At 35.2% G+C, this 19,080-nt stretch overlaps 1 protein-coding gene across 1 annotated transcript in view; it reads right to left on the bottom strand.

Moving 5' to 3' along the window:
* The window catches only part of LOC108364750 (uncharacterized), a 77,887-nt gene that overhangs the window by 361 nt on the left and 58,446 nt on the right, over positions 1–19,080 (bottom strand). Inside the window, exons 6-8 of the mRNA XM_017618562.1 lie at positions 13,198–13,717; positions 12,902–13,092; positions 15–75 (exon numbers count right to left, since the gene is read on the bottom strand). Of these exons, the coding sequence (XP_017474051.1) occupies positions 15–75; positions 12,902–13,092; positions 13,198–13,717 (772 nt within the window). The remainder of the gene's footprint in view (positions 1–14; positions 76–12,901; positions 13,093–13,197; positions 13,718–19,080) is intronic.

Here is a 19,080-nt window from a genome sequence, read left to right as displayed (position 1 = left end):
AAAAACCAATTAACCTCGTTTAGTGACAGTCTCATCCAACCCCATTTGACAACCGGAAGTTGTGTTGGAATTCGTCTAAAATATAAAAAGAAAAAAATTTTAAAGTTCAGGGAAGGACCATCATANAAGGACCATCATTTTCTAATTTATATAATACATCGAATTTTCATATATTTTACTTAATGTACATTAAGGTGGTCCAAAATAAGTAAAGTCGAAATTTTAATGCTCTCATCCTCTAAGATTGTTCTATATCGAAAAATATATACCCCTATTTTCATTTCAAAATCCAAAAAATATTTAGAGGTCGCTCAAAGCGCCCAAAGTTTTCCATGTATTTTATATGGGAAAAAAACAACTTTTCATAGAAATGCTATGGGGGAAATAAATAAGGGGTCGACATTTTCACAAGTTGTGGATACTTTTTCCTTTCTTTATTTAATGTTTATTATTCTTTTTATAAAAGTTTAGCTCATTATCTAAAAACTCAGGCAAGTCCAAGTTTCAAACTATGCGCCAAAATTAGGAAAACTAACAAAATTTCAAACTTTTTGATCAGAATTCTTAGAAAAAATTTGGTATTTAGTTTTTTCTATACCAAGTATGCTTGTTTTTTTTTTTATATGGGAAAAAATGCGTAACATCGTCAGCAAAAAAATTATCAAAAATCAACGGGATTTTTTAGCAACTTAACACTTGCACTTTATTTAATGGGCTACAAAAAACTGCATATAAATGTTTTTTTTTAATTTTTAATTAAAAAGTTTGAAATTTTTATGGATTTTTCTTATTTTGGTACAAAGTTTGGAATTTGGACTTACATGGTTTTAGTTAATGAGCTATACCTTTATAAAAAAAAATAATAAACATTGAATGAAACAAAAGAATAGCCTTAACTTGTTAAAATGTCGAGTGCCTATTTATTTTTCCGCCACTGTACATACCCAGTGGGAAAATGTAATGTATAGTAATCGAAAAAATATTCAGTAAAACAGCCCTGTTTACATTCGACAATGCATTTTTCCTCAACGGCGATGTCCTAGGAAAAGTGGGGCATTCATTTTTGCATTATCAGTAATGCAAGAATGACAGTGATTTAATATGAATTTTCTGGGACTTTTTGGATACAGTAGAATGCTAATTACTTGGTTAACAACAGAGGTCGAAAATATCCCTCTCCATTTTGACAGTGTCCCAAAATAACCGTCACTATTTAAGAGAAAAAATAACACAAAAAACAGGTCAGGTGGTGTATTTTTTGTAGATTTGTGTTCCTCTTAGTGGGAAAGGGTTATTTGCATATATTTTTCCGTTGCTGTTGGACACGGGACACTTATCGCTGGAAGTGGAAAAATAATCAAATTTGCTGTTGATAGAGAGATATAAGCAACGTCAACGTCACGGTCATGCGGTGACCTTCGATATCCAATATGAGTGTCGAACTGAGAACGAACTCATAACCAACCTTAGTTTTCCAACGTGCATAGCGTATTGGAAATACATTCGAGATGGATTCGAAATAAAAATGGAAACCATAGTAACAAGAAAGGAAGTTAAATCCAGCTCATTTTCGAATGGAAATATAAATATACAATCAGTCTCTCGCATTAAAATTTCAATTCGATAATGGGCTGGATTTCGAATTCATAATGAAGGAAAAATTCATTAGATAACGAAGGTTCCGTTTTGCTGGAGAATGGCCTAGTTCTCGAATAGAATACTAACCTATTCCACATTCGTTATCGAAGGTGAGACTTGAAAAAAATTTTAGTTTTCCAATCATTTTCGAATTGTTAACCAAGCCCAATGTTTATTGGGATATTATGAATGTGCACCCTCTCTTCTTTATCATAAATGTTCGCACATGTATGTGTAACTATATGTCGTGTAAAGAAATGTCTTACGCTTTGCTTCCACTTCCTGTACGCCCACTTATATTTTTTCAGTCTTACAATAACCCACAAATTAAGACACTTAAAAATAAAAGTCCCTGCCAAAGTGTCTTTGCCTAAAGGAAATTTTAGCAGTTGATAAATAACCCACAACGGAAAACACAAAAAGATCGCACATAGAGATATGCCACGGTGAGCAACACTCTTTGCTTGAGAGATGAGTGTTTGTGTCAGTGGTAAACACCATACAAGACACTTGGTGATGGTTATTTTCGATCTCTGGTTAACAGTAATAGAATCGAGAACTCATAAGAAATACATTACAATATTTATCACGCATGTAATGCGTTACTACTTTTCCCGCTGGGTATGTACATATGTATACAGTATAAAAATTAGAATATAAAGACAAACCAAAAATGGCATCCTTTATTAGTTAAATTCCTAATACCAAGTTTCTACAAGGCATTGAAATGGCAAATAAATTTTCTTGTTGGTAGAAAAAAATTAAAATAATTTAAAAATGTCACATTTAAACAATGTTGTTTAGTAACGACACAAGTATTTTGTAATGTCCCACTTTGTCATTAAAATGTTTGGCATTAATCATAAATGGTCATGTTAAAATCTATTGATTGCAACAAGTTAACATTTGTTTCAAGAAAATGGGCACAGTTACTCCTTCAATAATATTATGCATTCAAATGACCTTATTCATAAAAAATAGTTTTAAAGAGCTATATACAGGCCTATTCTGCTTGTAACCGAACATTTTGTAACAAGCTAATTTTGTTACCAACAATTGTCACCAACCGCTTCTTGCAACCGCAATTCTATTTACCTTGGTGGTAACGTTTTAATCTATTCAGCAATTCAGCTATGGTGTTTTGTTGAAATTCTGGTGTTGCATATTTCACGGGGCAATATTTTGTTACCTGCTCATGAGATGGTAACAAAATAAACCGGTTATAAGAGTATGGAGAATACGAAAAGGGTTTAAAAATTGACAGTAACTTTACTAACCGGTAACAAAATTTTTGTTACCAACGCAGAATAGGCCTGATAGTGTGTATATTCATACAAATTTTCGATTTATAAATCAGTTAAAGTCTTCTTTATTTTTTTATGAATTTGGGTGAAAGTCTGCAGACAAAGTCCGCTTCAAATTAAATCTTCAACTGTTCTTATCACACTCACTTTGAATGTTACTATTTTTATGTGCACACAATTTTGAAAAAAAAAAAAAATTAATTTTTCTACGCCATAAACATTTATTTATTTCATTTTATTCACAATACTTGTTTCTCTCTTTGCCTTAGTAAATCGTCTTGACTTTGCTTAAAAATGCGATTTTTATGAAGCCTTAAGGAGTTTCGCATATCTGTGGCATAGTCCCTTTCTGTGTAGCCATCTTGCTTAACAGCATCTGAAAGAGGAGAAATGGAAGTCAGTATGGCAAAAATATTATGGCTAGTAATTTAAGTAGTTTTAACCAAAAATCGCCGCATTCAAAGCTTTATAGTCGCGAAAACATTGCATGTCATTGATGCCATCATAATTGAAAGCCGCAAGTATATTTGGTTCCAAAATTTTAGCCAAATTTCTGAACAGCCCATTTGAGCCCGATAAACTTTTCAAAGTTGGCAACTAATAAAAGATGAATCATAAGAAACTCTGAACCAACCAGTGTATTTAAGACATAATAAGCTCAGATGCGGCTTTGCTTGAATTGTTAAATTATAATCGGCAGCACGTAAATCTGCTTCATTTGCAATTGGAAAGCTTATCATATTCGTTTCAGAAGCATGCCTAATCAGTGCCAGCAGTTCGTGCTGATGCGTGAGAACTCGATCGATTTTTGCGCTCAATTCTGGAAGCGAAAAAATACGCATTACGATAAGTAGATAATCAATTAGGATGCCTTCTTTACCATCCATATGAATCGCACGTTGTCTTTGATAGCGCTTGAATTGTACGCATTCCACCAATTCTTGCTGGGAGTCTCTATTCAGATCTTGTAACGTATCCATTCTAGTATGAGTGTACCTAAAATTTTAGAATTTTTCGCTAATTCCGAAGTCGACAAAAATGCAAAATAGTTTAAGCGATTATTTACGGTTTATAAACTTCGTTGCAGGCTGGTTATCTGTTTAGTGCGATAATCAGCGGTAAGCGTTTACAGAAGCCAACTTTTTTTTATTAAAAAATTTATTTTACAGCTGTAGAAAAAATTTTTAGTTTGTAAATAAAAAAAATATATATCTTTTTAACTTACCTTTGTTGCACTTGAATTTTTTATATTATTCACAGAGAGAGAGAGTTTGTCGTGAACAGACGTGTTTTTGCTGCGCTCTAAGTTTTTCTTAAATTCGAGCTTTTATTTTTTGTCGCACAACAATTAAAATTAAAATTAAAATTGTGTTATAGACATTGACTCTGTTTTTCTTTTCCTGTGCTTATCATTTTCTAATATTTGCTACATTATGCCCTGTTTTTGTGGCCATAGAGTTGAGCGCGCCCAAACTTCAGTGCAATGTGATCAGTGCAGAGAAATTTTCCATTTGAGTTGTGTTGTTGGTAGCCTGCCTGCCGACTTAAATAACCTAAATAATGCTGACAATATCTACATTTGTGGTTTGTGTGCTGCTGATCAACAAGACGAGTCTATGACTTCGAATAATTCTTCGTTACAACAACAACAAGCCACTCAAGTGCAAGTGCCTAATTCCCACACTGCTAATGACAATTTTGCTGAGTTGAAATTACTTAACTCTAATCTTCTCTCTGCTTTGAATGTTTTGCATGAAGATAATGAGTGCTTAAGACAAAAAACCGATTCCCTTCAAGCTGAGGTTCGTGACGTGCAGTGTAAGCTCAATGACAACAATTCCATTCTGTCTCATTTGCTCACACAATTTGAGAAACTGTGCAGTGTAAACAAATACGACTTCTCTTCATCTATGCACCCAGCCTCTTCTTGCATGTCAACGGGCGCTAATGGCTCTGCCGACGGCGCCGCTAAAGAGGCCGGGAGACTTTACAATCAGATTGAGACTGCATCCGCTACTCTTCTACCCTCTTCTAATTATGATGCTGCTGCTAGCACTTCAACTGATACTGGCTCTGTCAACGTCGATGCTAATGCTGTTATTATATCAGCTGGTACAGCTACTCATCTACCGGCAATAATGCTGCCCAACGATGCTGCTGCTAACATTTCAACTGCGACGCCAATTCCTAACGCCCCTGCCTCTCAATTTTCTTCGCCAACTTCGGTTATTGTTGACAACCCTCCTGCAGTTGTTGGTAACCAAAACGAATGGAAAAGAGTGCAAAATAAAAAAAAGAACAAACGAAGAAATAATAATAAAAACCAATTCAACCGAGAACGCGCTCCCAACAATGATAATGCTGAAGCAGGTACTAGCTCAAATCCGGATAGTGCTGAAAGCAACAATAATGCTGCAATTGCAAATACCAACATTAGACCCACCCCAAATAATGGTAAACAACTTAATTTGCCTTTACTAGCGCAACCTTTAGTTGTTGGGTCGGCAATTCATAGTGATTTAAGTGCTGTTACGAAAAGGAAGTGGTTGCATATCTCGCCTTTCTCTGCTTCGGTTACATCCGAAAAATTAACATCGCACATTTCTCAACATACCGGGATAGACGAAAACTCTATCGTCTGTATTCCATTGGTAAAGGCTGGCGTGGATCCCAAATCTCTGCGTTATATTAACTTTAAGCTGGGTGTTGAAGCCAGCTCACTTCAAAAGCTATTGGTGCCAGAGCTATGGCCTACAAATATAGCTGTGAGGCCATTTAAATTTGGGTCAAAAAACGACGAGGTCCAACCGATGTCCAACGGCAATCGGTTGGGCCCGGTGGAACAATCAGTGGCCTAAAAATTTACATGCAAAACATGGCTGGTGTTAGAACAAAATCCCAGCTCTTGCGGCTATTCAGTTCACATCAGGATTATGATGTCTTCGTTATCATTGAGACGTGGTTAAATGAGAACTTTAATAGCGAGGAGTTCTTCGACCCCAAGCTTTATAATGTCTTCCGCAAGGATAGAAATGCCAACCTCACTGGATGTGCTAGAGGAGGTGGAGTTCTCATCGCAGTGCACTGCAAACATCACGCTTCTGAGGTTGCACTTAATAATAATGATGCGCTGCTTGATCAACTTTGTGTTCTTATCCGAGGCACCTCAGACTCAATTTTTCTTTGTGCTTCGTATATTCCGCCCAACAGTAGCCATGACCTATATACAGCGCATGTCGACAACATCGTTGCATTGGCTCTGAACAAATTAGGAGGCGACCATCTTTGCGTGCTAGGCGATTTCAACCTTCCTAACATAAATTGGTCTCGGAATACTTCCAGTTCTTCATTAATAGCGAGTGATGTTACTAGCCTGAATGAAATATATTTAATAGATAGCTTTTTAAGCATTGATTTAGGGCAAATTAATTGTTACCCAAATCTACTTGGTCGCACCTTAGATTTAGTATTTTTAAGTAATAATTTAAACTACACATTTCTAAAATGCGATTCACCTGTGACGAAGTCTGACATGCATCATGTTCCGTTAGTCATAACTTTTGAATTTTATAAATTTGCCAAAGTTAGAAACGATACATCGTATCTTTCTTTTAATTTTAAGCGTTGCAACTTTTTTGACTTGAACAATCTATTTCTAGAAATTAACTGGGATAGCTTGTTTTACAACTTAGACACTAACAGTTCTTTCGAGAAATTTAGAACAACTGTTGTGGATATTTGTAAACAGTCTATTCCTTTGGTTTCAAAAAAGAAGTACAAAGTTCCCTGGCATAATGCAGCCCTGACGAAAATTCGAAATCTGAGGAATAAGTTTTTCCGCAAGTTTAAAAATAGTAAAAATATGGTGTTCTTCGAAAAGTATAAAGAGTTTGAAAAGAAGTTCGCTTGTCTAGATAAATTTTTGCACAGAAATTACATTTTAAGTTTTGAAGAAAACTTAAAAACAAATCCAAAATCGTTTTGGAATTTTGTTAAGTCAAAAAAGTCTGTGTCGAATATTCCGTCCTCTCTCTTCCTTGGCGACAAAGCTGTTGATTCTCCTGCTGATGCGGCAAATCTGTTCGCTGAGTTTTTCATGGCCAACTTCGCGTCTGACTCTGATAACGGTGAGGACATTCGTTTCAACATACAACCATCAATTGATTTTGGAAATCTTGAACTTTCTACCGAAGATATCGTTAGTGGCATCTCTCGACTTAAACAGTCATCAAATACCGATGTTGATGGTCTGTCTGCAATTTTGTTTAAGCAGTGCGAAGCTCTTGTTTATCCTCTCTTATTAATATTTAATAGTTCCCTGTCCTCGGGCACTTTCATTGATCCGTGGAAAGTGGCTTTTGTTACACCTATTTTCAAGAGTGCCAATAAAAATGACATTAGCAATTACAGACCCATTTCAAAACTTTCCGCCACGTCAAAGCTTTTTGAATGCATCATCCAGGAAAAATTAATATTTTTCGTTAAGAATATGGTATGCCCAGAGCAACATGGCTTTCTTCCGGGACGCTCAACTGTGACTAACCTAGCTATTTTTTCTGATGACTGCATCGCAGCTTTTCAGTCTGGATGTCAGGTTGACACAGTATATACGGACTTTTCCAAAGCATTTGATCGGGTTTCCCATGTAGTCCTGGTCAATAAGCTTGCCTGTATGGGTTTCCACTCAGTGTTTCTAAACTGGATTGAATCGTACCTACGTAATCGCAGTTGCAGGGTCATTGTGGACAATGTCAGGTCTTCTCCTTTCGTTGCCTGCTCTGGTGTTCCCCAGGGAAGCATCTTAGGTCCACTTTTCTTCTTATTGTTTATTAATGACATTCGCTCCTGTTTTTCTACAGTAAAATTTTTACTATATGCGGATGATTTAAAAATTTATTCACCCATTTACAGTCACCATGACTCTGAACTGATGCAATTAGATTTGGATAATTTAAGTACATGGTGTAATAGCAATCGGTTAACTCTTAATTTAAAAAAATGTTTTCAGATTACTTTTTCAAAACGCGTTAACGTCATTGAAACCTCATACCATTTATCTAACTCGCCCCTTACAAGGGTTAGTGAAATAAAAGATCTGGGGGTAACTTTTGACTCCAAATTTACTTTCGCAAAACATATTAACCTTTGCATTTCGAAATCGTATGCCATGCTTGCTTTTGTTAGACGTCATAGCTCAGAGTTCACTGACCCTTATACGCTAAAGCTTTTATACACCGCGTTTGTGCGCTCTAAACTTGAGTACGCTTGTTTTATTTGGTCGCCTTATTATCAGTGCCATATTGCAAGAATCGAACGGATTCAGAAAGTATTTTTATATTTTGCTTTGCGCAGCTTACGCTTTTCTGAACCCATTCCGACTTATGAGTCTAGATGCCTATTGATCAACTTAAAGTCACTGCAGAACAGGAGAATAATTTTGTCGCTGTCGTTTATTTTTGACGTTTTTCGTGGTGCTACTGACTGCCCCATGCTCCTGGAGAGGATTTTCATAAATATTCCTGCCAGAGCCCTTAGGAACTCTGAGTTCTTCAACGTTCGTCTGTTCAAAGCTCTTTATGCAATCAATGCTCCTATTACTAGATCCTTGATTGAGTTTAATAGAATTACTAATTATTTGGAAATAGATTTTTCTTGTTCAAAAGAGTGCTTTTTAAATACAATAAACCCTCTTTATAAGTGAGCCATTTATGTATACTAGTAATTTGCCTACTGTTATCACATATTTCTACTTAGCCTGTAAGATTTTCTATTCTGATTGGCTTAATAAATAAATACTAAATACTAAATACTAAATACTAAAATAATAAATATTTACGAAAAACAAAATATGATGAAGGGAAAAACTTTAACACATAAATTTGAATGTGAATATGACAAGAAGCGATTTTATAGAAAAGAAAAAAAAACATGTTTATAAGTACACTTAATAAAACCATCAAATGGTTTACAAAAACGCCATTCTTTTATTAAAACCAAAATATAATATAAAAATTAAAATTTGCATGCATCGCTTTTTAAATGCTTTAGTTGAAGCGCTCACCAAGGGCTTATTTGGGGCAGCAAGGGAGCGCTTCTTACTAATGCCACACAATGTTAAAAAACAATGAAGTATGAAATTAGGAAGGGAGCGCTTACTGCTGAATATATGGAGCGCTCCAATAGAACTAATGGAGCGCTTCTGGCCCCGTTTGGGGTGTTCCAATATTTTGCATTTAATATACTGACTAAGTCTGAGATATTTTTGAAACAAAAAAACTTTAACGCAAATCTCATACAAAAAACCTATCTAGATTTTGACATTTCTATTTTTTAACTTAAGAGTCTATCGATCTAAAACTTTAAGCAAGCTTATTTTATACGATGGCGCACAATGGTACGTCCACATATAAGCTGCGGCCTAAAGTAGTAATCGTACTAGAAATGCGCTGAAATTTCGTATATGCGCTATTCGGTACTTTGGAATGAAGAAACGTGGAAAATGGTAAAATTCAAAACGCTAACACCACGCCCACAGTTCTTGGGGGCGGAAATTCTAAATGTTATTTTTTTATGAAATTCAGAGCTTATGCTGGTTGTAACGAGAAAAGCATAAACCTGAAAGAACGTCAAAGTCGTTTTACATTATAGTCCACTAATTCTAGAAAAATAGGCGCATATAAAAAAAAAAACGTATTTTTTTATGAAATTCGGTGTGCCTACTCGTTTAAGCCAAAATTTTTCAACTTGGAAGATAACGAAGAGTTTCTTATTATTATGCCCACCTCCTACACAACTTTTTTGGCTCCAAGTACTAAATTTTATGCATTTTGGAGAAAACGAACAGACACATTATTTATCATAATTCTAAAGAAGTTCCTATTTCTTCGTTTAAAAAATAACAAATCGAAAAAATTTACAATACCTGCATACTAAATTATGTGCTTGACATGTATTTGCACTGTAACTTTGAATTTTACCTACATTTTTTACAACAAAAGTTGAGCAAAGGCAAGCACCTCTCTTCCTATCGAAAACGCATCTCGTCCGGAGAAGCGTCCAATTGCGCCTGAATGTTGAACAAGATTAATAGATTGGCTAGTTATTCATATCTACACCTTCTTTAATTTCCATTTTATATTGCATACTATTTATTTTATGTACATATGTATCAGTCTTTCCCTTTAGCTCTACAATAAAAATTCAATAAATTTCACAGGAGGTGTGTGTATAAAAAGAAGAATAGAAGCTGAACTCGCATTTCCTTGCAACTGGAACTATTTGAGGTATGATACGTCTATTTAATGTTTACTTGTCCTAAGTATAATTTAGCTCGCTTCTTGAGTCCTTTTTAAAACCCCTTTTTTAATGTAAGCACTCGAAAAATTTTATACTCACAAAGTTATGTGGAATTCCAATGACATTTCAAGGGATTTATAAAAATGTATAGCAATGCTTGACCATAGATATGTTAAAAAACTGCTTTTTATATATCCACACAAGTGGAAAATTTAATTCAAAATTGTTTCGTATTGTACCTACTTAAAGCTCGTCTCATGACTGCAAATATGCATTTTTACCCGAAATTCTTTTTAGTTTGGCTTAGTTGGACATTTTGCTATGAATCTGCATAAATACTTTTTCAGAATTCGCTAATCCGTTTTTAATACTTTTGGCCGCTGTAGTCCCATTGTGTGGCGTAGCCAAAGGGGAAATTGATCACCTCCCGTCCCGCCCCTTTGCTCTGAACTACTAGTTTTTACTTTGGATCTTTTAACACAATACCATTTCATCCTTCTGATTTATATTTTTTGTTATCACTAATGACAAAACACCTTTTTATAAATATTTGAGATTATCGGTTGTTGGATTACACTGGTCGATAGCAAAAAAAAAGCAAGCACACTATTTGTATTTCTCGTTTCTGATTTCGGATATATGTACCATTAGTTTTTTTCAGCTTGGTTTTGCAAAATTTCCTGTTAATCAAATTCGGAAACCTTTGTTTTCCATCACCATGAGAAACAATTTTATTGTGCAAACGAATATGAATGCTTGGTGCCCGCAAAAATAAGACATCTGGTTTAGAATACATACTCTTACTTACGCTAATGTATTTTTGGTAAAAATTTTCCATTTTGCAAAATAATTTTGTCGAAAGCTGAACGCTTTTTATGACATTACTACACTGGGCAACAAAATTTAGCGGGACAGCTTTCGAAAACAAGTTTTAAAGCCTTATGTTTGAAGAATCGAGCTTCTTCAAAAGATTATATTTCACGGCTATATCTTTTTACAGCCGTTCCAACAGCCAATTATTGCTAGCCTTTAGGCTTTTTTTTTAATTTCCTCAGAAGTGTCAGCAGTGGGGGTGAAAATAAATGCCAAATCTTTTTTCCTTCATTTAGTACTTGATTTATTATAAATTATCTCATTTCTCTTTAATTTATTGGCAGATTTTACAAGGCGAAATTACTTGATTTCAGCATGATTTGCTTATAACTTACAAATGAACCGTAAATTACGATAATGTTTCTTAGGTGGCTGTTTTTAAAACCTTGGATCCGTTAAAATAAAAGAAGGTTGTGAACACTTATTTTTATACTAAACTATAATTTTAACATAGAGTATGATTTTTTATGTGAGCATTGAAAAAAACGTAAAAATTTGCTTAATACTTGCAAGTTCATTTATGTTTAAAAAAACTTTCTCTAGAGAAGGTATTCTCTTGAAAAAATTATGGAAATGGATATTGTGAAATAACTTTAAAATTTGAGGTGATGACAAACCCCAAAATATGTCTGTGTTAAAATACTTCCGATTATCTTTTATTTGACACCGATATTGTCACATTTTTTTAATTTAACAGGTAGTGTAGTGTATCGTATTCATTTCTTGTGACCATACTTTAGGCTATAATTTCGGTACCGGAAGAGGTATCGAAATGAGTTTTAGTTTCAAATATGCCCTTTCCAAAGCAGATTAATATGCTTGCCATTTGAAAACAATTGGTCAGGTTTATAAGCGATACGATACTGTGCTGGAAAATATTGCTTTCAGAATTTCAGCAGTCACAAATGCTGCAAAATTCGCAATAATTCACAAACAAGAACCATCTGAAAAATTGAACATGCGAAAATACCAAGCTTTCGAGCTATGCACACATTGGTTCTGGTAGTATAAAAATATACAAGTGTTTTCTATGTGTGCGTATCAGACCGAAGTCATACCCCAATTTTTTAGTCTGAAATTGCTGTGGCAAAATTCTAGTCCCTTCCATCCCTGAAAATACGTAAGTGTGGGCAGGTTAATTTATTTAAGCGGATCATATATTTCCTTTATAAAATTTATCCAGTGTCTACAGCTGGCATATCAAAAATTGAACTGCTACCCTGTACAGCAGTTAAAACTTGTCAAATTTTAATTTAAATATATAATGTAGTCCGAAATCCACTGATTTTATATATGTATGTGTGTATAAAGATTACAAATGAGCTTCAAAATGCGTTTCAAGTTGCAATAAAATATATTTGATATGCACATTTTTTTATTAATTAAAGAAGAGCTGCTTAATGTATGTCATTTTGTGTTTAATTATTGTTTTGAAATTTGTATTTATGTATGTATGTATATTTTTATGTTTACATGTTTGTCAATAGTTGCCCTGAGCGTAACCGAAATATATCGGAAAAAAATTTAAATCCTGTGTTTTAATTCAAAAATTTCCTCAAACCATTTGACCTCGAGCCGGCAGAATTAACAATTAAGCTTTAGAAGAACTTTTCGGAAAAGCCTTCTGAAGTACGTCCCACAAAAGCCCTTCGATTTGTGCCACTCCATACAAAAAAGAAAGGAGAAAGGAGTGCAGAGTGGAAGGCCCTTTCGAAGAGTTTTTAGCTCCTGAAGCTATAAGACTGACAAAATTATGCCAGAAATAAAAGAAAATAGTTTTATGTACTTACATTAGCAGCGCGCCATTCTTCCACTAAGCCACGAAAGCGTATACGTGCACCGATATCAAATCCAAATATATCCTTTATATCCATATCACTTATAGATTTTAAGCAATCCAAACCAATATTCAGCTCTTCCAATTTAAAAAAATGATGTCGTAGTTTATATTTAGTCAAAAGTTGTAAAAATTCGTTCTCATCTGGTATAAATAGAAAGAGGTACGCACAATTATTTTTAGTGAAAAAAAAACTATCTATTAATTCCTAGGTTTTATTGATTACCTAGCACTTCTACAACTGCATACCTTGTGCCTTTCCCGTTTCTACATTTAAAGCATGGTAGGCTTCATCATCTCCATCTTCATCTTCATTGTGTCCAATATCCGAATCGAATTCTCCATTAACCAAATGTGACAAGTCATAGTAGCTGCCATCGGTGCTATTCATATCAAGCGTGTCGTTGTTTAATACCCTTTCCTCCAATTGAATATGCTCTTCGCTGGTCACCTGTTGTGTAGATTTTAATTTTTTAATGGCGCAATGTTCATCTGCGCTCACACTGCCTAATCTTTTACGCATGTTTGTTGCATTGGTCAGTGTACGAATTTCGTTGAAGGTAGTGGCTGGTATATCAGTAATTTCAAGTGTGGGCTCCTTTTTTATTTGAGGCAATAGCGTTGAAGGAGAGCGCAGCAGTAAAAGGCTGCTGTCTGTCTTTTCGACATCTTCTTGTGAGGGTTGCAAATTTTTTGGAAGATCATCTTTTTCCGCAGGTGTAATAGTATCGCCAGCAGTGGTTCTCGAGCTGGCTCGGAGTGACATACTCTGAAAATATTGAAAGGAAAATATGAATTTATAACTGAGCATATATGTATGTATGTACGTATTTTAAAGGAGGATTTAGAAAGACAACTTGGTCACAAAGTTGTATACACACAAGTACATACAAGGTAAAATAAAACTATTGCAGCAAAAAACAAAAATCAAAAATCAACGGCAACTGAAACTTCACACTTGTACTTTTTAATATGCTCCATCCCAAAAATGTATCTAGAAATTATAATTAAAATACTCGCAATTTTTATGAAACTTTTTTTATTTTTTATTTTTGTAGTTTGAAATTTTATATGTAACAAAAATAAATTTGGTTTCTACGTTATATGGAAGAAAATTCTCAAGACCTTTTATTTATGTGGTTTCTGTTATGGATCGAACTATATTTTAAATCTTAACTTTTTTGAAATAAATAAATAAACAATAACATTTTGAGTTTTGCACCTATTATTTTGTCCATGAGAGGTATATGTATGTACATATACAGCGGAAGTCAAAAATAAGTATACTCTGATACTCTGACGTATTGACGAATTTTCCACTTTTCAATTTGATTTCTTAGAAATATTTGGAGAAACATTTTTTAATATAATAAAGTGGAAGTCTGAAGTCGCTAAAAATTTCCGTTGATTTTTGAGAATTTTTTTTTTTACCGAGGGTCAGAATTTCGAAGAAAATATCTTGCATTTTCATCTGAGTTCTGTATGAAATTAAAAAAAAAAATGCATTCTTGTATTCTTGTAGTTTTTGCGACGAACTATATTTTTATAAAAAAGAGAAAAATTTGGTATGTGAAGAAGTACAGTCGGGATTTTAATGCCCTCTAGGGGGTGTTCTATAGTGAGAAAACGTATACCTCTTTATTTGGAATTGAAAAAATATTTAGAGGTCGCTCAAAGCGCCAAATTGGTATAGAATCCTTGAAAATCAATATTTTTCGATCAGAAACTCTGAAGAAATCAGGGGGCTTCCAATAATGTATAATACCCAATTGTTTATTTTACAATTTCATAACACCATCAATTTTTGTGGGTCCAACCCCATTACATTTTTTTTAATTAATATTAAAAAATGGTTAAATTGTTTAGGATATTATAATTGAATGTCTGCTGAAGAGAAGCAAAGTTTTGCGATCGAAAAATATTGATTTTCAAGAATCCGTACCATTTCTGCGAAATTTTTTTTTGTAGATAAAATACATGGAAAACAAATTTAAAAAAAAAGATTATAATTGTTCACGGTATAGAGCAATTCTAGAGGGTGAGAGCATTAAAATTCCGAATTTTTCTTTTTTTTTACCGCCCTAATGTATACTCAAGCGTCTAGTATAAACAACTTGAAGTTGGTTGCCCACACAAGCAAACGTATGCAAGTTGAGAAAATTCAACTCTGTGCGCCGTTGGGAGGATGGTTCCGTGCGCAGAAGTGGAAAGCTTTTGACTACCATTCACCTGGGAGTGGCCAGAAGTGATTCTTGTGCGTACGGTTCAAATCGCAGCTCACAACGTCCGGATATTTATATCCACGTATCCTTTGGGTAGCAACCAAACACCCGTTAGGGGTCGAGCTAAAGTGAGAAGGCGTAAAACTTCGCAAGCGCTGGGTTTGGGTGCCGCCACGTTAAAACCCCTCCCAATGAAAAACAAAAAACAGCCTCGGATGAGACCCCCTTTTTCTGATGACGACCGCAGCAATTGTATTAAGGACTATGATTTGAAGGTATGCACCTGCAATATCCGGACCCTTAATGGTGAAGGTGCCTGTTGTTGTAGTTTTAGTGGCTACTAAACCCCGCTCGAGTCGGCTTATCCATCTGCGTTGTCGTCTGGTTCAGCTAAGGTAAGGTCCAGGAAGTGCGCGACTTCAACAGGGGCTGTCCATGCAAATGGCAAGAAATTCTAAAATATACAATTTGTCGTTGACAAAATGTACTGGAGAACCACGCATAAGCGAAACAGACCGCACAAGCGGCTTGACAAACCAAGCGAAATATCCAAATTGTATAAATAGCCGGCCAGCAATCAAAGCACACAGGAGTCGTCAGGCGACTACTGCAGAGTCAGGAACTTTTGTACGCATAGGGTACGCTCTACTCCCTATGTAGCCCAATCATTTTAGATTTTTTCAACGAAAAAATTCCGGGAAGAAATTTTTTGACGCAGTTAGGTGTCTCCTGTTTAGGTGAAAACAAAATTAAAATTTTTCCCCCAATTGCGATATGGGAAATGTCCGCCATCTTGGATTTTGTGTTTTTTACGATTTGCGCGCGAATTTTGCACTTCTCGCGAAAAAGGGAGTGAACAAATTTGTAGAGAATTCGATTCCCTATAGGGAATACAATTTTCATGTGCCTGTCATTTTTTTAAACAATTATTTATTGCTAATAATATGCAAAAAATGCCCAAAATTAGGTAAGTGGCGCGATTTCTTCGAATTTTGATCATTTAAATGGCAAAGCTGTAGAGGACAAAATTTCCAATAAACGCATTATTTATATGTTCGCGTACGACGTGTAGATCTGGACCAGCAACGCGCTCAATGCAGCGGCAATGGAAAAGCTACTCAAAACTTTTCACAGTATCTCGGAGGTCGTGTTTTTTGGCTCGTATTTTCAACTGTGGGTTCACCAATAGGCCGAGCCCATGAATAACAATTTTCAGTCAGTTGAAACTGTAATTAGCAAATAATTCTTGTCCTGTTATCAATTCGACTTTTCTCTGATTATAAAGAGTTTTATTGTGGCGAAAATAACTATGTGTGGATTAGGACAACTGGTGAACCCACATAAAAATAAAACGCGCGAATAACTTTACCTCTGAGGCAAGAATGATAGAATACAAGATTGCGCCAATCGAGCTGAGAGCAACTGGTCGTGACGTCAAAATATACCAGAATGAGAGAGCAAGACAAACTCGACAAGAAAAAGAAGAAGCATCGAACAAAAGGCAGTATTGCCAAGTTTTGAATTTGAAAAGGCACCAAATTTTTATTGGTGTATTTTATGGACTTTATATGAATACATAATTTTATTGCAAGGATGCCGATTCAAATTAATAAAAATCAATGTTTCTTGCACAATGATCGATTTCTTCTGGCATAATTGAAGGTGCTGCACATATTTCGTTGTCGCTTATGATTGTCACTGTGCCATGATTTTGTTTAAATGTTTGTAAAATTGCTTAGCACACTTACGATTGCTATAAATTTTGCTTCCATTTTTTTAAGATTTTCTAATTTGAAGTCTTCAAACTAATAACAAAAGCACCAAAAACGCACCAAGCACAAAATTCAAAAATTGTTCACGTTTTGAATACCCACTAAATTTGGTGCGAAAAGCATCAAGTTGGCGACAGTGAATGTAAACAAAAGTATATTATGACGTCCCGGAATTTTTTTTAATCTTACGTCGATTTTGGTCTAAAGTGATTGGGCTAATGCTAGGTATCAGGAGACGGGTAGGATCTCTTAGAAGGTTATGGGTAGGTTCTACTCCCGCACCTTAACTATAGCGGTAATTGTATTTGGTGGTACGGAGCTACACCTATCAACCGGAGAGGAATGGGTAGGTTCTACTCCCGTCCTCTTAACGTACGACTAAGACAGACGAGTGCTTTGCTAATAATTTTTGTTGAGAACCCGGCAACCGATGAGCAAACCCCAGCATAACCCGGAGCTCGTCACAATTGGTTTAAGAAAAACTTGATTAACTCAGCCAAGTCCTAGCAATGATAAGAATTAACTAAAACTTCAAAAAAAAAAAATTAATTGTTCGAAAAAAAATCTAAATTGTTCCTATTCACTGCATAACCGACACTTTCCAGTGATTTAGGATTTTTCTCTATTTAGGTAGCACTCTATACGTACTCTCACACAGCCTTGTTAAATATTAAAAAATTAGTAAACACGTACCAAAAGTTTCCCTTTCTACTAACTTTCAAGTACATGACCAGAATATGAGTGCCGGCAAATAGTACAACTACAGCTACTGATGTCACCTTTTTCTTATTTCACCATGGTTTCCTCCCTTATCTTAATTTTTTTTTCTTGTTTTTGAACCAAACTGAAGAGTAGCAAAACAAAAATTATGAGTATGTATATTAAAAATGTACCCCCTACTGTAAATACTGCTTCCAGGTATTTTTTCCGCACACCGAGAACATGAACTTTCGATTACATATATATTTTTACTAAAAAGTAAATTGCAGCAACATTTTATTAATTTAGCAGCACATTATAGGAATGCAACACTTCTTTAGTAGTCAATACACACCAACACGCCTAACCTTTAGGCTGAGAAGTTTGTAGACATAAAATCGAATTTAAATATCAATCGATGACTTTTATTGAGCATTCGTACTATGTACTTATACATACTTTATTACAAATATTTGGGAAATATTTTAAGCCGGTTAATAGGTATATGTACATATGTATGCATATACATATAACTCACCGATACTATTCATAGCACTGTTAGCACTGCTGCACTCACGGAAATAAATTTTGAACTAATGAATTCTGTTTCACTGTGTTTGCTTTGAACTTACGCATCGTAGCAGAAACCGAATGAAGTGTCGCAAGTAGGCGACCAAGTCAACTGTGCACAATGTAGGCCAGTGGTGCACACAGGAGTCTCCGGGATCTACTCACCTTTCACATACATACAAGTCGTGTGTGTATGCGCAGCCAGCGAACTGTTGCGATTAGAGATGGGTGCGGGATAGATATGGGGACCACCCATTGTACTGATTTCAAATTAGCCGGGATGGGCCGGGTATAGGGAAGTTATTTTAAAGTTTTGCGGGCGGGACGGAACCAAAATCCTTTCCCGACACTCCCGATAAAACCTGCATTCTTTGGAAATTCAGAAAATCTTCCTTAAAACGTTTAATGAAATAAGTTCTTTTTATGTTTTTTTTTTAGACGAAAACGAACAGCAAACCATAACAAAAATTTTTTTTTAATTAGTCATAGATTTCGGGACCCGCGGAACAATTTAGAAAAACGTAAAATGTAGAAATTTAATTTCGGGATGGGCGGGATCGGGATTGAATATTTAGTCCCGTGCCCATCTCTAGTTGCGACGCTACCAGCGAGTTAGTTTGCTTGGACTAGTGTACGCATGCTAAGACAAAAATGTTGTGCTGGTATTGGTAGCTCTGTCGACGCTGTGCACCACTGATGTATGCTTATCACAAACTCCAGAGGGTGGTTCTCACGAGCAAATACTCTTTTTATACCCGAGCGCACTTGTGCACAAGGGTATTATAACTTTGTTCACATAACGGTTGTTTGTAACAGGCAAAACGAATCGAGATAGATATAGACAAATGTATACATAAATGATCAGAATG

This window comes from Rhagoletis zephyria, unplaced genomic scaffold (genome assembly GCF_001687245.7).
Source record: "Rhagoletis zephyria isolate East Lansing unplaced genomic scaffold, Rhagoletis_zephyria_1.1 Rzeph_scaffold_01663, whole genome shotgun sequence".
NCBI lineage: Eukaryota > Metazoa > Arthropoda > Insecta > Diptera > Tephritidae > Rhagoletis > Rhagoletis zephyria.
This window is presented reverse-complemented; position numbering and strand designations above follow the sequence as displayed.